The sequence below is a fragment of the Salvelinus fontinalis genome, chromosome 24 (assembly GCF_029448725.1).
Source record: "Salvelinus fontinalis isolate EN_2023a chromosome 24, ASM2944872v1, whole genome shotgun sequence".
Taxonomy (NCBI): Eukaryota; Metazoa; Chordata; class Actinopteri; order Salmoniformes; family Salmonidae; genus Salvelinus; species Salvelinus fontinalis.
Genome location: NC_074688.1, coordinates 33,384,665 through 33,402,091, shown reverse-complemented (window position 1 = coordinate 33,402,091; position 17,427 = coordinate 33,384,665). Strand labels below are relative to the sequence as shown.

Sequence of the window (17,427 nt, the reverse complement as noted above, 5' to 3'; positions counted from 1 at the left end):
ACCCTACTCCACTATTTATATATATATAGCCCTACCTCATGCCAACAAACTGAAAGGCCGTCATTGTAAATAATAACTTGTTCTTAACTGACTTGCCTAGTTCAATAAAGGTTAAATAAATCCAATTAAATGGGGGGGGGGGGGGGGGGGGGGGTGCTGAGGAGTATTTCTCTCTGTAATAGGACCCTTTTGTGGGGAAAAACTCATTCTGATTGGCTGGGCCTGGCTCCCCAGTGGGTGGGCCTGGCTCCCCAGTGGGTGGGCCTATGCCCCCCAAGGCCCATCCATGGCTACACCCCTGCCCAGTCATGGGAAATCCATAGATTAGGGCCAAATGAATTTATTTCAATTGACTGATTTCCTTCTATGAACTGTAATCCAGTAAAATCTTTGAAATTGCTGCATGTTGTGTTTATATTTTTGGTCAGTATATATTTACTACATGGCTAGCTGTAGTCTGTTTAGCAAGCTACTTATTTGTCTAGACTTTCCCTGGTCTGTGACCATAGTCATGGTGGGTAAGATGTAGTGAATCGAATGGTTTTGTGTGTGAAGTTTTGGGTCTGATTACGCTTCGCCATCATCATGTCGGGTGGTGGTCCAGCAGTGCGTGTCGCCATCGAGTTGTCCTGCGAGAAGCAGGTCCAGGAGGTGTCTCGAGATGGCATGGAGACATATGTCCCTCCCTTGTCCATGTCCCAAAACCTGGCCAAGCTAGCCCAGAGGATCGACTTTGGCCAGGGATCAGACTCCGATGAAGAGGGGACTGAAGCAGAGCCCAGGGACCCCCAGTAATAGGGGAAGCAAAAGCCAGAGGAGGATGAATGTATTTCACCCCATGGACACATTCAGTGTTTGTCTACACCAGCTTCATTAGTTGACTGTAAAGTGATTCTTTCTGCCTTCTTTCTGCCTTGGAGAGTTATTATGCAAAAACCACCATACGTGTTCCTGAGACCATCTGATAGACATCTGTAGCAGGGCTGTGACGATACCAACATCGTAATATTTGTTCCATGGCAAAAATGAAAACACAAAGCAGAACTCACTTTTTGGTCCTTTAAAAACAAGCTGTTTGTAAAATATTGTGTGCTATAGCTTGGGGAAAAAATGTGACTCTGAATGACAACATAACAACATTTGTTTCCAACATTAGGGCTGTTTTCCTAAAGAAGTTAAATCTGCTTCGTGTTTTGTTTCCTTGCCATGCTACAGGTATGGCCCTGGCCCTAATCTGTAGCAAGATTTATGTTTCTATTAAGCGCTCTGTAGGGAGTTGGTCTGAATAGAATGGTTGATTGATACTTGCTCCTTCTTCCAGCCACAGTGAAGTTCCAGCCGTCCTTGTGGCCCTGGGACTCAGTGCGTAACAACCTGCGCATCTCCCTGACAGAGATGTGTGTGCTATACGACATCCTCAGCGTAGTCAAGGAGAAGAAGTACATGGCCCTGGACCCAGTGTCCCAGGACCCCTCGGCCGGAAAGGTTGGCCTAGCTAGGTGGCTTTACTCACGACTTCAATCTTTTCAATGCATCTCCGTAGTCTCAAGTGGTTCATTCTTTTTGCACTGATGTGGAAGAACTAGAATGACAATGAAAGCAAATTCCTGGTACACAATACACATCCAACATATTGCTTATTTTGACCTATCCTGTGTTTTGAGGTCACTGCAGATGAAGGAGATGAAGCCACTTTGGACTATTTGACATGTACCTATGACCTCACTCTCTCTCCCCTGACCTCCCCAATCCCTACCTCACACCCTACTCTAGACACCCCAGGTGTTCCAGCTCATCTGTAAGAAGAAGTCTTTGGCCACAGCAGCTCAGCTGCTCCTGAAGGGGGCAGAGAAACTAACCAAGTCAGTGGCAGAGAACCAGGAGAACAGAAGACAGAGGGACTTCAACTCAGAGCGGCTCCGCTCGGAGTGGAAACTATGCAAAGTAGGAGACAAGATCCTGGGAGACCTCAGCTACAGGAGTGCAGGTGTGGAGGCTTTAAGTCTGCTCAAATGGCTCATTTAGTGTCATTGCAGTATTTACCACCTTCTGCACATTCAGTGTTTTTTCTGACATTATATAGCTCATTTCTAATGCCATGTCTCTCTCTGCAGGATCCTTGTTTCCTCTTACCGGCACCTTTAAGGTGATAAAGAACATGGACATCGACTTGGACAAGAAGCTCCCAGAGGATTACTGTCCACTGAATGTCCAGATCCCCAGTGATCTGGAGGGATTGGCTTACATCAAAGTGAATAAAGACTGCTGGCCCTCTTGAACTTTTCCTCAGCTCAGAGAACATACGTCCTTGTGATGTCAATGTTTGGCCTGGCCTCTTAAATATTGTTATGTGTTGTCTTCCAGGTTTCAATCCAGAAACAAGCCTCTGACATAGGTGACCTAGGCACTGTGAGCCTGTTCAGGAGGCAGCCTAAAGCTAAAGCAGGTACTCAGCCATGGCATGTGAAGCTGGAAGCTGCACAGAACGTGCTGCTCTGTAAGGAGATCTTCGCCCTGCTGTCCCGGGAGGCGGTTAAGATCAAGTCCCATATCGTAGTCAAGAACCAGATCATCTCCCAACCCTTTCCAGGTGAGGACTCTTTACATTGCTTTTAGGAGGGTTATTGTAGCCTATGGAAAATTCGTACTCAGACAGATACTGACCAAACTAAGTCCCCCGTGTTAAAAAATATATATCTTATACATATGCATGTGTTTTCATTGCTGATTGTGTGAACTGTGATACATATTGATCAATATAAATGCCCCTCCTTCCCACCCACAGTTCCACAAGCAGACCCTGAGTTCGATAGTGATGCCCCATCCAGCTAGCGCCACCTTTGGCCACAAGAGGCAGTGTATGGCCGGGCCCATGGCCTACGACAAGGCGGAGATCTCCAACCTGCAGCTGAATGAGGGCCTACTGGAGAAGATCATCAAACAGGCCACATCTTCCTACGCAGCAGGTAGGCACAAACACACACCACATCACACATCAATGACAAGCTAATACTGTTATACTGTTTTCTTTTTCAACATTTTTATAAAAGTCTTCTCTCCTGTCGTCAGGCTTGTTGTTTCAGTCAAAGCACCTCCTATCTTTGTTGTAAAATCACAAATCAGGAAAATGTTGGCACAATGAAACCGTTTGTTACTGAATTAGAATTTTACAGGACAGCAACTCAACATTGACTGCAAGTCCACCCCTTGTGTCTGTTTCAGGACGGCGCGGACCATCGACAACCTGGCCAGCCGTATAGAAGACCCCCAGATCCAGGCCCACTGGTCCAACATCAACGATGTGTACGAGTCCAGTGTCAAAGTCCTCATCACCTCCCAGGGTTACGAGCAGATCTGCAAGTAAGTGGAGCAGGAGCCAGGAGGACTGGCTAAGCCAGAGTAACAGAGACAGAGTACTGTTAAAGCCAGGAGGACTGGCTAGGCCAGAGTAACAGAGGCAGAGTACCGTTAAAGCCAGGAGGACTGGCTAAGCCAGAGTAACAGAGGCAGAGTACCGTTAAAGCCAGGAGGACTGGCTAGGCCAGAGTAACAGAGGCAGAGTACCGTTAAAGCCAGGAGGACTGGCTAGGCCAGAGTAACAGATGCAGAGTACTGTTAAAGCCAGGAGGACTGGCTAAGCCAGAGTAACAGAGGCAGAGTACTGTTAAAGCCAGGAGGACTGGCTAAGCCAGAGTAACAGAGGCAGAGTACTGTTAAAGCCAGGAGGACTGGCTAGGCCAGAGTAACAGATGCAGAGTACTGTTAAAGCCAGGAGGACTGGCTAAGCCAGAGTAACAGAGGCAGAGTACTGTTAAAGCCAGGAGGACTGGCTAGGCCAGAGTAACAGAGGCAGAGTACTGTTAAAGCCAGGAGGACTGGCTAGGCCAGAGTAACAGATGCAGAGTACTGTTAAAGCCAGGAGGACTGGCTAGGCCAGAGTAACAGAGACAGAGTACTGTTAAAGCCAGGAGGACTGGCTGAGCCAGAGTAACAGAGGCAGAGTACTGTTAAAGCCAGGAGGACTGGCTAGGACAGAGCAACAGAGGCAGAGTACTGTTAAAGCCAGGAGGACTGGCTAGGCCAGAGCAACAGAGACAAAGTACTGTTAAAGCCAGGAAGACTGGCTAGGCCAGAGCAACAGAGGCAGAGTGCTCTTTATACATGGTTTGGGGGACAGTGTTTAGAGAATACAGTTCTGCTCCAGGAATTGGCGACATATCCTCTAGAATAGAACATTTGGTGAGAGTAGAGAATTAATTAAAAGGAAAAAGGTAGGTTCCGTGTTCGAAACAACAGAAGAAGAGGTTTCCCCTTAATGAATTACCAACAATTTAATTTGGCAGTTATTCAGCTTTGTCAATGTTCGGTAAAGGTCTTGTCTAGATAAAACTTTGACCATGGAGAAAGAATGTTCCATGACCTTCTGTGCGTGTGTGCAGGTCTATCCAGCTGTAGCTGAACAGGGGTTGAGCAGATCTGAGTGGTGCACAGTGTCATCACCCTCTCTCACCAGGACCCGGAGCTGCAGGACTACCTCCTCTCCCAGGTCAGGGGACAGAGTGACTGCTCTCACATCACCACCTGCTGTTTATGTACTCTGTATTACAGTCAAGTATAGCTAGAAGCCACCTAAAATGCTTGCTGTATGTTCTAAAATGCATGACTAGATGCATTTGCTAGACCTGCTGTAGTTTTTCACGTCCTATTGCTCCAGGAAAACTTTTATTCAAATCTATTTCAAAGTATTGATCTAGCTTCCTGTCTGAACTAGTGAGTAACAGTGCCCCCCTGTACCCTGGTACTGCAGATGTCTCAGCAGCAGGTCCATGCGGTACAGCAGCTGGCTGAAGTGATGAGTTGGCGTGTTCTGAGCTTCAGTAACCATTTGGGCCTCGGCTCTGTGGAGAGCATCGGAAGTGCCTCGGCCATCTCCATTGCCTCCTCCAACAGGGAATACGCAATCTCAGGTACCGTCCTTCAATCAATCACTGGCATATTGACCGTCATGCACCTTAATAAACAGCTCATTTAGTCTGAAAACGAATGTGATGATCTGAATGACTGAAACTTAAGATAATGCTAATATTTGTCCAAATGAATGTGTTGTATGTTTTCCAGTGCGCAGTGGTCCAGAGAGTGGCTGTAAGCTCCTGGTCCAGTTCCCACGCAGCCAGAACAAGGAGCTGCCCAAGTCTGACGTCATCCAGGATGGGAAGTGGAACCACCTGCGAGGGCCCTACAAAGAGGTCCACTGGAGCAAGATGGAGGGACGCAACTTTGTCTACAAGATGGATCTTCTGATGGCAGCCCTCACCCCCTGTCCTTAGGTCCGGCCACTATCACACTCTCTAGCTATCTCTGATTTTTTGGGCTGAATATGGGCTGAATCCTAACTTGATCCACTTTTGTGGAAATCATGCAGTGATGTTTGTGGATTTGCTTGGACATTTGACTTACCTGTGCCAATGTATTATTATTATTAATATATACCAGACCTGTGGAGATAAAAAAAAAAAAAATGAGTTCTTGGCTGATTTCATTTGATTTTCCCATGATGTCAAGCAAAGAGGCATTGAGTTTGAAGGTAGGACTTGAAATACATCCACAGGTACACCTCCAATTGACTCAAATGATGTCAATTAGCCTATCAGAAGCTTCTAAAGCCATGACATCATATTCTGGAATTTTCCAAGCTGTTTAAAGGCACAGTCAACTTAGTGTATGTAAACTTCTGACCCACTGGAATTGCGATACAGTGAAATAATTTGTCTGTAAACAATTTTTGGAAAAATGACTTGTGTCATGCACAAGGTAGATGTCCTAGCCGACTTTCCAAAACTATAGTTTGTTAACAAGAAATTTGCGGAGTGGTTGAAAAACGAGTTTTAATGACTCCAACCTAAGTGTATGTAAACTTCCGACCTCAACTGTATATTTTAAATGTTACAGAAAAAGAAACTGAAAACCTCAGCTGTGAAAACAAAAATATATTTTGTTTCCACTTGTCAGTGTGTTTCCTTACATAAAATCGTGTGGACTAATATCAGTTGTTGTGTATACAGTTTATGTACAGTAAAATAATACATGCAGCTTGTCTTGAGGCACGTAGGTTGATAATCCTTCATCTGTTCCTGGAATCAGTAACTTGGTGACATTTACACTCTGTGGATGCTTTCATTGATTTATAAAATGAGTCTTTCATTATATCTCATATTGGTTGTTGGGCAGTCCCATCTGGCTTTCTCAGATCTTCATATCAGAGAGGTTGCAGCTCAGTTACATCATTCTCTGGAGATAATACAGAAAATGAGAAATTCAATGAACCACGTACACACAAGAACAATCAAACTTGTCATTGAATTACTAATTATTTATATTACCAAAATCCTTCTAAAAGTATTTACCTGGCATCTGCCTCCTCTGTCTCCATGCATTGATCTGGCTGTAGGCTTTGTCCATGAGCCACATGGAGACCATGAGGAAGCCTGCCAGGGAGGCCAGCACTACAGCAAACACTGCTAGGTACTGGAGGTCCTCATACAGAACTTCTACAACACAGGGAGGGAGAACACGCCATGTTCATTCTCACTTCCACTAACTAGCTTACTCATAATGGTAGAGTTCAATGAAGGTCACTTGTACTGAACTACTCATAAAGATACTGTTCAATAACACCATAAGGCCACTGCAGAAACTGCCTCCAGGACTGAGAGGAAAACAGTTCCATAAAGGGGTTCTTGTAAATGTCAACTATGATGAAACACTGTAACACTGTAGCCTAAAGCAAAATGCCACATTGTGATATAGGCCTGCATCCACCATTCACTCACCTTCCACATTCAAGACAAATCCTGCATCTTTGCTGCTCCCGGACAGTTCAGTCACCGTGATCACGTAGAAGCCAGTGTCCTGAATACGTAGGTCTGAAAGTCCCATAGATCCATTAGTGTACGTGAGGATTCTGTCCATGTAGTCCTCTGACACATTGGTATACCCCCCAGGTTGCCACGCCCCAATGTCTCTGCTCACCCTGCCAGACATAAAGGTCCACTGTACTGTGGGAATCCCAACACAGGAGATGTCCACAGAGAACAACACATCCTGTTGGACAGGCCTGGTCAGACTCTGCTGAGGAGACCGTATTGAGATGGCTCCAGCTGCCGGAGGAAGTACATAGTGGAGGGAGGAAGGGAAAGAGAGAGGAACAGTGTTTTTTAATGTATGACAGATAAAGAGAAGTTGATATATCTGACATGTATTTTAGATTCATATAAGTCAACATATTATTACCCACACACTGATGTGTTATTGACATGTTATCACCATAGTAATTTTCTAACTTCCCACTTGCCTTTTTTATGAGCAATGGATCAACTGACTTCAGTTTTTTATTTTTTAGAGCCCAATTGGCCACTCAGTTCTGACAGAAGAAATACCCCCCTTTACCCTACTCCCTTACATAACCACCAGTTAATATTCAACCTCTCCACAAAAGACAGAATGTTTTCAGTTCACAGACATTTACATAACATGTTTTTATACTGTATGATGGGTTTGCTGCCATCAAATTACTTTGAGATGACACATTGGCATGTGATTCTAGCGTGTCGCTTCATCTCAAATCAAAGTTTATTGGTCACGTACACAGATTTGAAGATGTTATCGCAGGTGCAGTGAAATGCTTGTGTTTCAAGCTCCAACAGTGCAGTAATATCTAGCAATACAAAACAATACACACATAATCCAAAACGTAAAAATAAAGAAATTAAGACATATCAGAACGAGCAATGTCAGAGTCCAGAATATATATACATATATAAATATATATATATATATATATATATATATATATATATATATATATATATATATAGTTGAAGTCAGAAGTTTACATACACCTTAGCCAAATACATTAAACTCAGTTTTTCACAATTCCTGACATTTAATCGTAGTAAAAATTCCCTGTCTTAGGTCAGTTAGGATCACCACTTTATTTTAAAAATGTGAAATGTCAGAATAATAGTAGAGAGAATGATTTATTTCAGCTTTTATTTCTTTCATCACATTCCCAGTGGGTCAGAAGTTTACATAAATTCAATTAGTATTTGGTAGCATTGCCATTAAATTGTTTAAATTAGGTCAAACATTTCGGGTAGCCTTCCACAAGCTTCCCACAATAAGTTGGGTGAATTTTGGCCCATTCCTCATGACAGAGCTGGTGTAACTGAGTCAAGTTTGTAGGCCTCCTTGCTCGCACTCACTTTTTCAGTTCTGCCCACAAATTATCTGTAGGATTGAGGTCAGGGCTTTGTGATGGCCACTCCGATACCTTGACTTTTTTATCCTTTGTTGACTTTGTTGTCCATTTTGCCACAACTTTGGAAGTATGCTTGGGGTCATTGTCCATTTGGAAGACCCATTTGCGACCAAGCTTTAACTTCCTGACTGATGTCATGAGATGTTGCTTCAATATATCCACATAATTTTCCGTCCTCATGATGCCATCTATTTTGTGAGGTGCACCAGTCCCTCCTGCAGGAAAGCACACCGACCTCATGCTGCTGCCACCCCCGTTCTTCACAGTTGGGATGGTGTTCTTCAGCTTGCAAGCCTCTCCCTCTTTTCTCCAAACACAAAGATGGTCATTATGGCCAAATAGTTCTATTTCTGTTTCAATAGACCAGAGGACATTTCTCCAAAAAGTACGATCTTTGTCCTTTATGTGCAGTTGCAAACCGTAGTCTGGCTTTTTTATGGTGGTTTTGGAGCAGTGGCTTCTTCCTTACTGTGCAGCCTTTCAGGTTATGTTGATATAGGACTCGTTTTACTGTGGATATAGACTTTTGTACCTGTTTCCTCCAGCATCTTCACAAGGTCCTTTGCTGTTGTTCTGGGATTTATTTGCACTTTTCGCACCACAGTACGTTCATCTCTAGGAGACAGAACGCGTCTCCTTCCTGAGCGGTATGATGGCTGCGTGGTCCCGTGGTGTTTATACTTGCGTACTATTGTTTGTACAGATGAACATGGCACCTTCAGGGGTTTGGAAATTGCTCCCAAGGATGAACCAGACATGTGGAGGTCTACAAAAAAAATTCTGAGGTCTTGGCTGATTTCTTTTGATTTTCCCATGATGTCAAGCAAAGAGGCACTGAGTTTGAAGGTGGTACACCTCCAATTGACTCAAATTATGTCAATTAGCCCATCAGAAGCTTCTAAAGCCATGACATCATTTTCTGGAATTTTCCAAGCTGTTTAAAGGCACAGTCAACTTAGTGTATGTAAACTTCTGACCCACTAGAATTCTGATACAAGTCAAATAAGTGAAATTATCTGTCTGTAAACAATTGTTGGAAAAATTACTTGTGTCATGCACAAAGTAGATGTCCTTTTTTTTTTTTTTATCCCATTTTCGTGGTATCCAATCGCTAGTAATTACTACCTTGTCTCATCGCTACAACTCCCGTACGGGCTCGGGAGAGACTAAGGTCGAAAGCCATGCGTCCTCCGAAGCACAACCCAACCAGCCGTACTGCTTCTTAACACAGCGCGCCTCCAACCCGGAAGCCAGCCGCACCAATGTGTCGGAGGAAACACCGTGTACCTGGCCCCCCTTGGTTGGCACGCACTGCGCCCGGCCCGCCACAGGAGTCGCTGGAGCGCGATGAGACAAGGATATCCCTACCGGCCAAACCCTCCCTACCCCGGACGATGCTATGCCAATTGTGCGTCGCCCCACGGACCTCCCGGTCGCGGCCGGCTGCGACAGAGCCTGGGCGCGAACCCAGAGACTCTGGTGGCGCAGTTACCACTGCGCCACCCGGGAGGCCCAAAGTAGATGTCCTAACCGACTTGCCAAAAATGCAGTTTGTTAACAAGCAATTTGTGGAGTGGTGACTCCAACCTAAGTGTATGTATACGTCCGACTTCAACTGTATATATACAGTTGACTGGTACTATATATATAAATATATATATATATACAGGGTGTGTATAGGCGGTACGGACCGTAAACAGTGCCTTTGGAAAGTATTCAGACCCCTTGACTTGTTCCACATTTTGTTAGGTTACAGCATTATTCTAAAATTCATCAAATTGTTTTTTCCCTCATCAATCTACACACAACGCAAAAACAGGTTTTTATACGTTTTGCCAAATTTACTCCAAATAAAAAACAGAAATATCAGATTTACATAAGTATTCAGACCCTTTACTTACTCAGTACTTTGTTAAAGCACATTTGGCAGCTACCGCACGGCAAGCGGTACCGGAGTGCCAAGTCTAGGTCCAAGAGGCTTCTAAACAGCTTCTACCCCATAGCCATAAGACTCCTGAGCATTCTAGTTAAATGGCTACCCAGACTATTTGCATTGCCCCCCCCCCCCCCCCCCCCTCTGTCCCTCTTTCCACCACTGCTACTCTCTGTTGTCATATACGCATAGTCACTTTAAAAACTCTACCTTCATGTCCATACTACCTCAACTAACCGGTGCCCCCACACATTGACTCTCTATCGGTACCCCGTGTATATAGCCTCGCTATTGTTATTTTACTGCTGCTCTTTAATTACTTTTTACTTCTATCTCTCATTCTTATAAATGTATTTTTTTAAACTGCATTGTTGGTTAGGGGCTTGTAAGTAAGCATTTCACTGTAAGGTCTACATCTGTTGTATTCGGCGCATGTGACAAATAAGATTTGATTTGATTTGAATGCAGCCTCAAGTGTTCATCGGTATGACACTACAAGCTTGGCACACCTGTATTTGGGAAGTTTCTCCCGTTCTTATCTGCAGATCCTCTCAAGCTCGGTCTGGTTGGATGGGGAGCGTTGCTGCAAAGCTATTTTCAGGTCTCTTCAGAGATGTTCGATCGGGTTCAAGTCCGGGCTCTGGCTGGCCCACTCAAGGACATTTAGAGACTTGTCCCGAAGCCACTGTGCTTAGGGTCGTTGTCCTGTTGGAAAGTTAACCTTGGCCCATTCTGAGGTCCTGAGTGCTCTGGAGCAGGTTTTCATCAAGGATCTCTCTGTACTTTGCTCCGTTCATCTTTGCCTCGATCCTGGCCTACCAGTCCAGACACACCAGTCCAACTAAAGGTGTGTGCACACAAGATGAAGCATGCACAAAGAATTTTGTTGAAGCATGCAAAGAATGACAGAGGAACATTATGGCTGCCAGAGGTATGCCTTGAAACCATCACGCCCTATCTAGGTTTTGGGGAATTAACAAACCACTGTGTGTCTAAGTGCACTATCATTCTGTTTCACCGGTACAAACCACATCAGAGCAAAAGTTGTGAAACACTCACAGTTAGTCAACCGATACCAGAAGAAAGTTTCTTCTGAAATTGCTTGGCATATACCATACACTCTGAGGCAAACATAGGCATGCCCTTAAACACACAAACACTCACATTTAAACACATACAAATCAGTATGTCCATATATGGATACATGCTCATAGAAGTGTTTCCATGTATGGATAGGATACATACCTAGGTGGCACACATACAATGTGATGCTGAAGAAAAGAGCGACTTCCTGTGTGTTCCAGAGCCACATTAGAACCCCAGGTCCATCTATTCTCACCAGTACGGAGTGTCTACTGGGTCATTCCACATTCTGGAGCATTTGCTTTGCTCTTCTCTCAAAATCCATTATTTCCTGTGTTCCTCCTTCCTTTTTATTTTTGTTAATGTCATAATCTGGTGGAAAGCAGTATATCTCTTGTTGATGTTCTCTTCTGTCCTTCTCAGCTCTGTGTTCTCCGGCTACCTAAGCTGCTCTGCCTGTGCAACGGCACCTCACCCATCAGACAGGATCAGCAGGAGATTACTGTGTAAACATTCACACTAAGAAACAAGCACTGAGAGAGAGAGAGAGTAAGAGAGAGGGAGCCAATAACAGAGTAAATACTCATGCAGAAACACACAGAGAGACACGCCTGTACGGCCTCCCTGTACTGCCTCCCACAAATGCACCACGTGGGATGAATAAGTGGTATTGGAGCTTGGACACACCTTGCTGAGCAGGTCAGACAGGGAGGAGTGTCTTTTCTGAGATGACTGCACTTCCTTATGATGGCCACATGAACAGAAGTCACAATATAGTATATCACAGATCCACTTTGCCTATTTGCTGCCTGGTCACTGTTGCAATAGCTTATTTTTGAGGCAGATAATCAGGGGCGTGACTTTCACTGGGGACGGAGGTGTCATGTCCCCCCTACATTCCGAAATTGCATTTTTGTCCCCCCCAGTTTCATCATTGCAATGTGATACAAAAAGCGACAACGGTGTGCTTTAGGACTAGGATGGCTGGACCCGCACGGGAGAGTTGAGCATAGTTCAGTGTGTATGTGTTACGCTCTTTTACAGAGTTGTAAAACCAAACCAAGGTTTGGTTTTGACTGATGTAGTTGGCAAGGTAACTGCTGTTTATCTTAACTGAAAAAAAGAAATGAGTGTTTATTTGTAATGCTGAGCTATTATTTTAACTGACATGTAACGTTAGCTAATGTTTCATTAGCTCTCGACTGAGGTGAATTAATAAGCTATGCTAGCTAGTAGCTACCACAGCCAGGTCAGCTCTAGCCTGTAGTTATATGTGAGATAGTAATAATAGCCAGCTCATATCGCTGTCTAACAGCTGTTGTTTGCATGGACATGTTTTGTAGCCTTTGTTTTGCCCTGTTTCAGAAGTAAATCAACTTGGCTAGCTTTCGCCAGTTGATTTATCATTCGAGAGAGACCTGGCCAAAAGTTGACTAACATTAGCTATTATTTTGCCTCAATCACACTAAACCTGAATCAAACGATGAAATCATCTGCCAAACGATTGAAGATTGATATTCTTAGGATTTTTCAGTGAAATGTGAGTAGTATTAGTCAGTATGGCTATGTAACGTTATTGATCTGTCAGTTTCCCTAGCTAATTCCTTACTTATCACACTGACACAGTAATAAACAGCTCTAACATTACAGGCTTCACTGTCATGGTGCACAGTAGACTTCTGCATAGGACTAATTTCTTCATCCCTCTCCCACCTGCACCCACTGGACTTCTGTCCGACTCCCACCAGCTACCGCAAGAACTGGTCCCAAACCCAACCAAAGTTATTTTAGGTGTATGTGACGCAACTCATTTGCCAGCCATGGTGCCAGCAAATTTGCACCCTATAGGCAATATCAAATGTGCAAAAATAACTTAAGAAATAGGTGATGAAGAAGATGAAGAAGTAACTTACCAGAGATTCTCACATGGCCCGAACATTGAATTACTGGGCTATATCAGCTAATATTCTAGATGTAGTTTGAAGAGAGCAGAGCTCGAGAGACTTTTTATAGCCTACCTTTTCGGAGTGGGAAGATTTTCAGACGGAGAAATATGGATGATCAATATTTTGGCCTGTTTCTAGGCAATGTAGTAAAATATAGCCTAATCATAGGCCTATTTAGGAAGTATATTTCCTTGGAAAGATAACGGCCACGTGCTTCTCCGCCCATGCATAGGCTCAGTGGAGACTGCTGAGGGGAGGATGGCTCATAATAATGGCTGGAACGGTGCAATTGGAATGGCATCAAACAAATAGAAACCATGTGTTTAATGTATTTGATACCATTCCACTTAGTTTGCTCCAGTCATTACCACAAACCCGTCCTCCCCAACTAAGATGCCACCAACCTCCTGTGCATAGGCTATAGCCTACTCTATTTAATTGATACCACATGCGCACCTGATCTCGCAGGTATGGCTACTGAACTGGAAGCAGCAAGAATGATGACTGCAACACTTGCCACGTTTTGCATAGGCCTATAGGATATAGCCTACCTTTTAGGAGGACGATTTGCAGGCAGAGATTAATCAATACTTATTGAAAATGTTAGTAGCCTAAGCTATGTGCGCATTGTGCCATTTTCTTTTTTATTGATGATTACATATTTTGATTGTACTTCGACTCGCTTTGGTTGCACGCCCTCCACTTCTTTCCATTATCAATATTTATTTACAGACACTGTAGTAAACTACAGTCTAATAATATTTAAGTTAATTTCATGTTCAAGTTAACTGCAACGTGATTCTCCGCCCATGTAGGCAGCCTACTCTATTTCAATGAGACCACACATACTAGGCACACTTGAACTCGCAAGCCAAACTAGGAGAAGTACTGAAGATGAAGAAGTGAATTCTGAGTGTGTGAATAATGCGAAAAAATATGTGATTTTAATACAATATGTAGATTTCTGGATACAAAGCAGAAAGAGGACCGTCTCCAAATAATCTATGGGACAACAAAAATATTTTCATCCCAAAGTCTTCTGTCTGACCAACAGCACCCTCCCACAGCATGAAAAATGACTACCGCGCTGCAATGATCTCTGTCGGACCTGCAGCCCTTTTAGTGCATTCAGTACACAACACTATGCTCATCATGTCTTAGCAGGATCAGATGGTGACAGGTGTCCCTGCAGGGTCACACAGCCAGGGAAGACCAGTCTACGGAGCTCAGGTGAATTTTGCAGTATATTAACAATATCAGTGACTGATACAAAGCTCCATCTTGAGTTGATGGGTAGATCTACAGTAGCTACAGGACAGCAGATTAAATCTACAGTCTGGGATCTGGGAATAATGGTAATTTCAATTATTGAACCATAGATTCTATTCTTGGATAATATAATGTATAAATGTACATCAAGGTCATTCTTTGTCATGCCTCATTTTAGGAGGATCAGATGGTGACAGGGGTCTCAGCAGGTTCAGGTAGCCAGGGTGTTACACGGAGTGGAACAGGGGAACCCAAGAGCAGACTCAGACTGGGATGAAGTAACCAAGGTATTTATTGAAACACAGGGGGGAGATGGAGTGCAGGTCAGGGGAAGCTCGGGCGGGTTGCTGGAAACCAGGTGCGGAGGCTGAGGCTGGAGCTAGAGGGGTTGAGACAGGGTAAGCAGGTCTGGAGGGGATTCCAAGGGCAAAGTAGAGTGTGGAATCCAGGACAGAGTAGCAAGAAAACGAGACGTGGGACTGGAGACAGGGACCAGAGTCAGAGCGGGCAGAACTGTAGCGGAGAGGAAAACAGCATCAGGCAAGGGAAAACAGGCACAACAGGATAACAGGATCTGAATAGTAACAAACGGCAAGGCAGTTAGACTGACTGAGCAGAGATTACGATCTGGCAGCGTGAAAGTGGCAGGGCTGAGTGTTTGTAGAGGTCTTGATTATGGAACAGGTTGCAGCTGGTGGGGATCTGCTCTGACTCCAGCACATCTGTCCCCACCCACACAATCACACACACACAAAGAGTGAGAGACGGAGAGAGAGAGTACTGGAGGAGTGGCGGCAGGTCAAGAAGACACAGGATGAGCAGTAGAGGGCGTTGCAGGAGCAGATGTGAAACAGGGAAGACCAGTCTATGACAGAGGTGAGGTGAATTTTTGAAGATACAACACTTTATTCTCTCTTAGTGAGACATCCTCTATATCAAATTTCAGACAGACCGACCAGCCAGCCCGAGCCTCCTGCACTCCCGACCCCCAACAGTCTAGTCTATAAATCTGCTCCCAACACAATTTCCTTCCCAATTCACGCCTAATTTGTTTAATTACCAAGGGAAAGGTTTGGAAACAAAAAATCCAACAACATAAAACACATACACCACAAACATTCATCAACACACAGAAACAGCTAATCCTAGGCCAAGGTCAGAGTGACAACACACAGGATGGCCCCCAGGACCAGGACTGAGCAGCCTAGCAGCTAGGGATTTCCTAAATAGGTATCTCCCCTGACGTGGGCATGTTTTCAATAAAGACTCCTTTAGTTGTACTGTATTCCATATAAGGCATCATATAATGGCAATTGTCACGCTCGTCGTACGAACTGGAAATATACTAAGACCAACGTGCAGCGTGATTTGGGTTCCACATGTTTAATAAAGGAAACAATAAACGCAAACGAAACGTGAAGCTCAAGCAGTGCTCACAGTCAACTACACAGAAACAAGATCTCACAAAAACCAGTGGGGAAATGGCTGCCTAAATATGATCCCCAATCAGAGACAACGATAAACAGCTGACTCTGATTGTGAACCATACCAGGTCAACATAGAAATAAATGCACTAGATCACCCACCCTAGCCACACCCCGACCTAACCAAAATAGAGAATAAAAAGGCTCTCTATTGTCAGGGCGTGACAGTACCCCCCCCCCCCCCCCCCCCAAAGGTGCGGACTCCAGCCGCAAAACTTGACTCTATAGGGGAGGGTCTGGGTGGGCGTGTAGTGTCGGTGGCGGCTCTGGTGCGGGACTTTGCCCCCGCCCAGACCACGGGTCCGGCCATGGAGCTGGGTTGTACGCCGCACCCGGACTGGGCACCGGCGCCGAAGAAGGCTCCGGCCATGGAGCTGAGTTGACCGCCGTGCCTGGACTGGGCACCGGCGCAGAGGAAGGCTCCTGCCATGGAGCGGGACTGGACTCCGTGCCTGGACTGGACATCGGCGCAGAGGAAGGCTCCTGCCATGGAGCGGGACCGGATGCCGTGCCTGGACTGGGCACCGGCGCAGAGGAAGACTCCGGCCTTGGAGCGGGACTGGACATCGTGCCTGGACTGGACATGGGTGCAGAGGAAGGCTCCTGCCATGGAGCGAGACTGGACGCCGTGCCTGGACTGGGCATCGTCGCAGAGAAGGGTTCCTGTCATGGAGCTGGACTGGATGCCGTGCTCGGACTGAGCATCGGCGGAGAGGTAGGCTTCTGCCCTGGAGCTGGAGGTTCCCGGACCGTGGACCGTCGCAGGAGGTTCCGGACCGTGGACCATCGCTGGAGGTTCCGGAAGCTCTGGACTGGGGACTGTCACTGGAAGCTCTGGACTGGAAATTGTCGCCGGAAGCTCTGGACTGGGAACTGTCGCCGGAAGCTCTGGACTGGGAACTGTCGCCGGAAGTTCTGGACTGGGAACTGTCGCCGGGAAAGCTCTGGACTGGGAACCGTCGCCGGAAGCTCTGGACTGGGAACTGTTGCCGGAAGCTCTGGACTGGGAACTGTCGCAGGAAGCCTGGTGCGTGGGGCCGGCAGTGGTGGTACCGGACTGGTAACACGCACCTCAGGGCGAGCGCGAGGACCAGGCACAGGACGTACCGGACTGGGGAGGCACACTGGAGGCCTGATGCGTGGGGCCGGTACAGGTGGCACCGGACTGGTGACACGGACTTCAGGGCGAGTGCGGGGAGGAGGAACAGGACGTACTGGACTGAGGAGGGGCACTGGAGGCTTGATGCGTGGGGCCGGTACAGGTGGCACTGGACTGGTGACACGCACTTCAGGGCGAGTGCGGGGAGCAGGCACAGGACGTACCTGTCTTGGAAGGCGCACTTGAGGGAGAGTGCGAGGAGGAGGCACAGGACGTACTGGGCTGTGGAGGCGCAC

General features: G+C 45.8%; 1 protein-coding gene and 1 pseudogene across 1 annotated transcript; one reads left to right on the top strand and one right to left on the bottom strand.

The window, feature by feature from the left end:
• Positions 1-585: 585 nt before the first annotated feature.
• On the top strand, positions 586-5,327 carry LOC129822658 (mediator of RNA polymerase II transcription subunit 17-like; annotated as a pseudogene).
• Positions 5,328-5,867: 540 nt separating this feature from the next.
• On the bottom strand, positions 5,868-11,865 carry LOC129822657 (V-set and transmembrane domain-containing protein 5-like). Its single transcript, XM_055881016.1, has 4 exons — positions 11,496-11,865; positions 6,831-7,157; positions 6,405-6,548; positions 5,868-6,288 (listed from the first exon to the last, which is right to left on the bottom strand). Exons 1-4 carry the CDS (start codon positions 11,560-11,562, stop codon positions 6,257-6,259), a joined length of 570 nt encoding a protein of 189 aa, XP_055736991.1. The 5' UTR covers positions 11,563-11,865; the 3' UTR covers positions 5,868-6,256.
• Between the last annotated feature and the right edge of the window lie 5,562 nt (positions 11,866-17,427).

Coding starts and splice junctions, on each gene's coding strand:
- LOC129822657 (XM_055881016.1), bottom strand. CDS start 11,562: ATGTGGCTCTGGAACACACAGGAAGTCGCTCTTTTCTTCAGCATCACA. Junction 7,158..11,495: donor ATTGTATGTGTGCCACCTAG/GTATGTATCCTA, acceptor TTCCTCCGGCAG/CTGGAGCCATCTCAATACGG. Junction 6,549..6,830: donor ATTTGTCTTGAATGTGGAAG/GTGAGTGAATGG, acceptor CCTGTGTTGTAG/AAGTTCTGTATGAGGACCTC.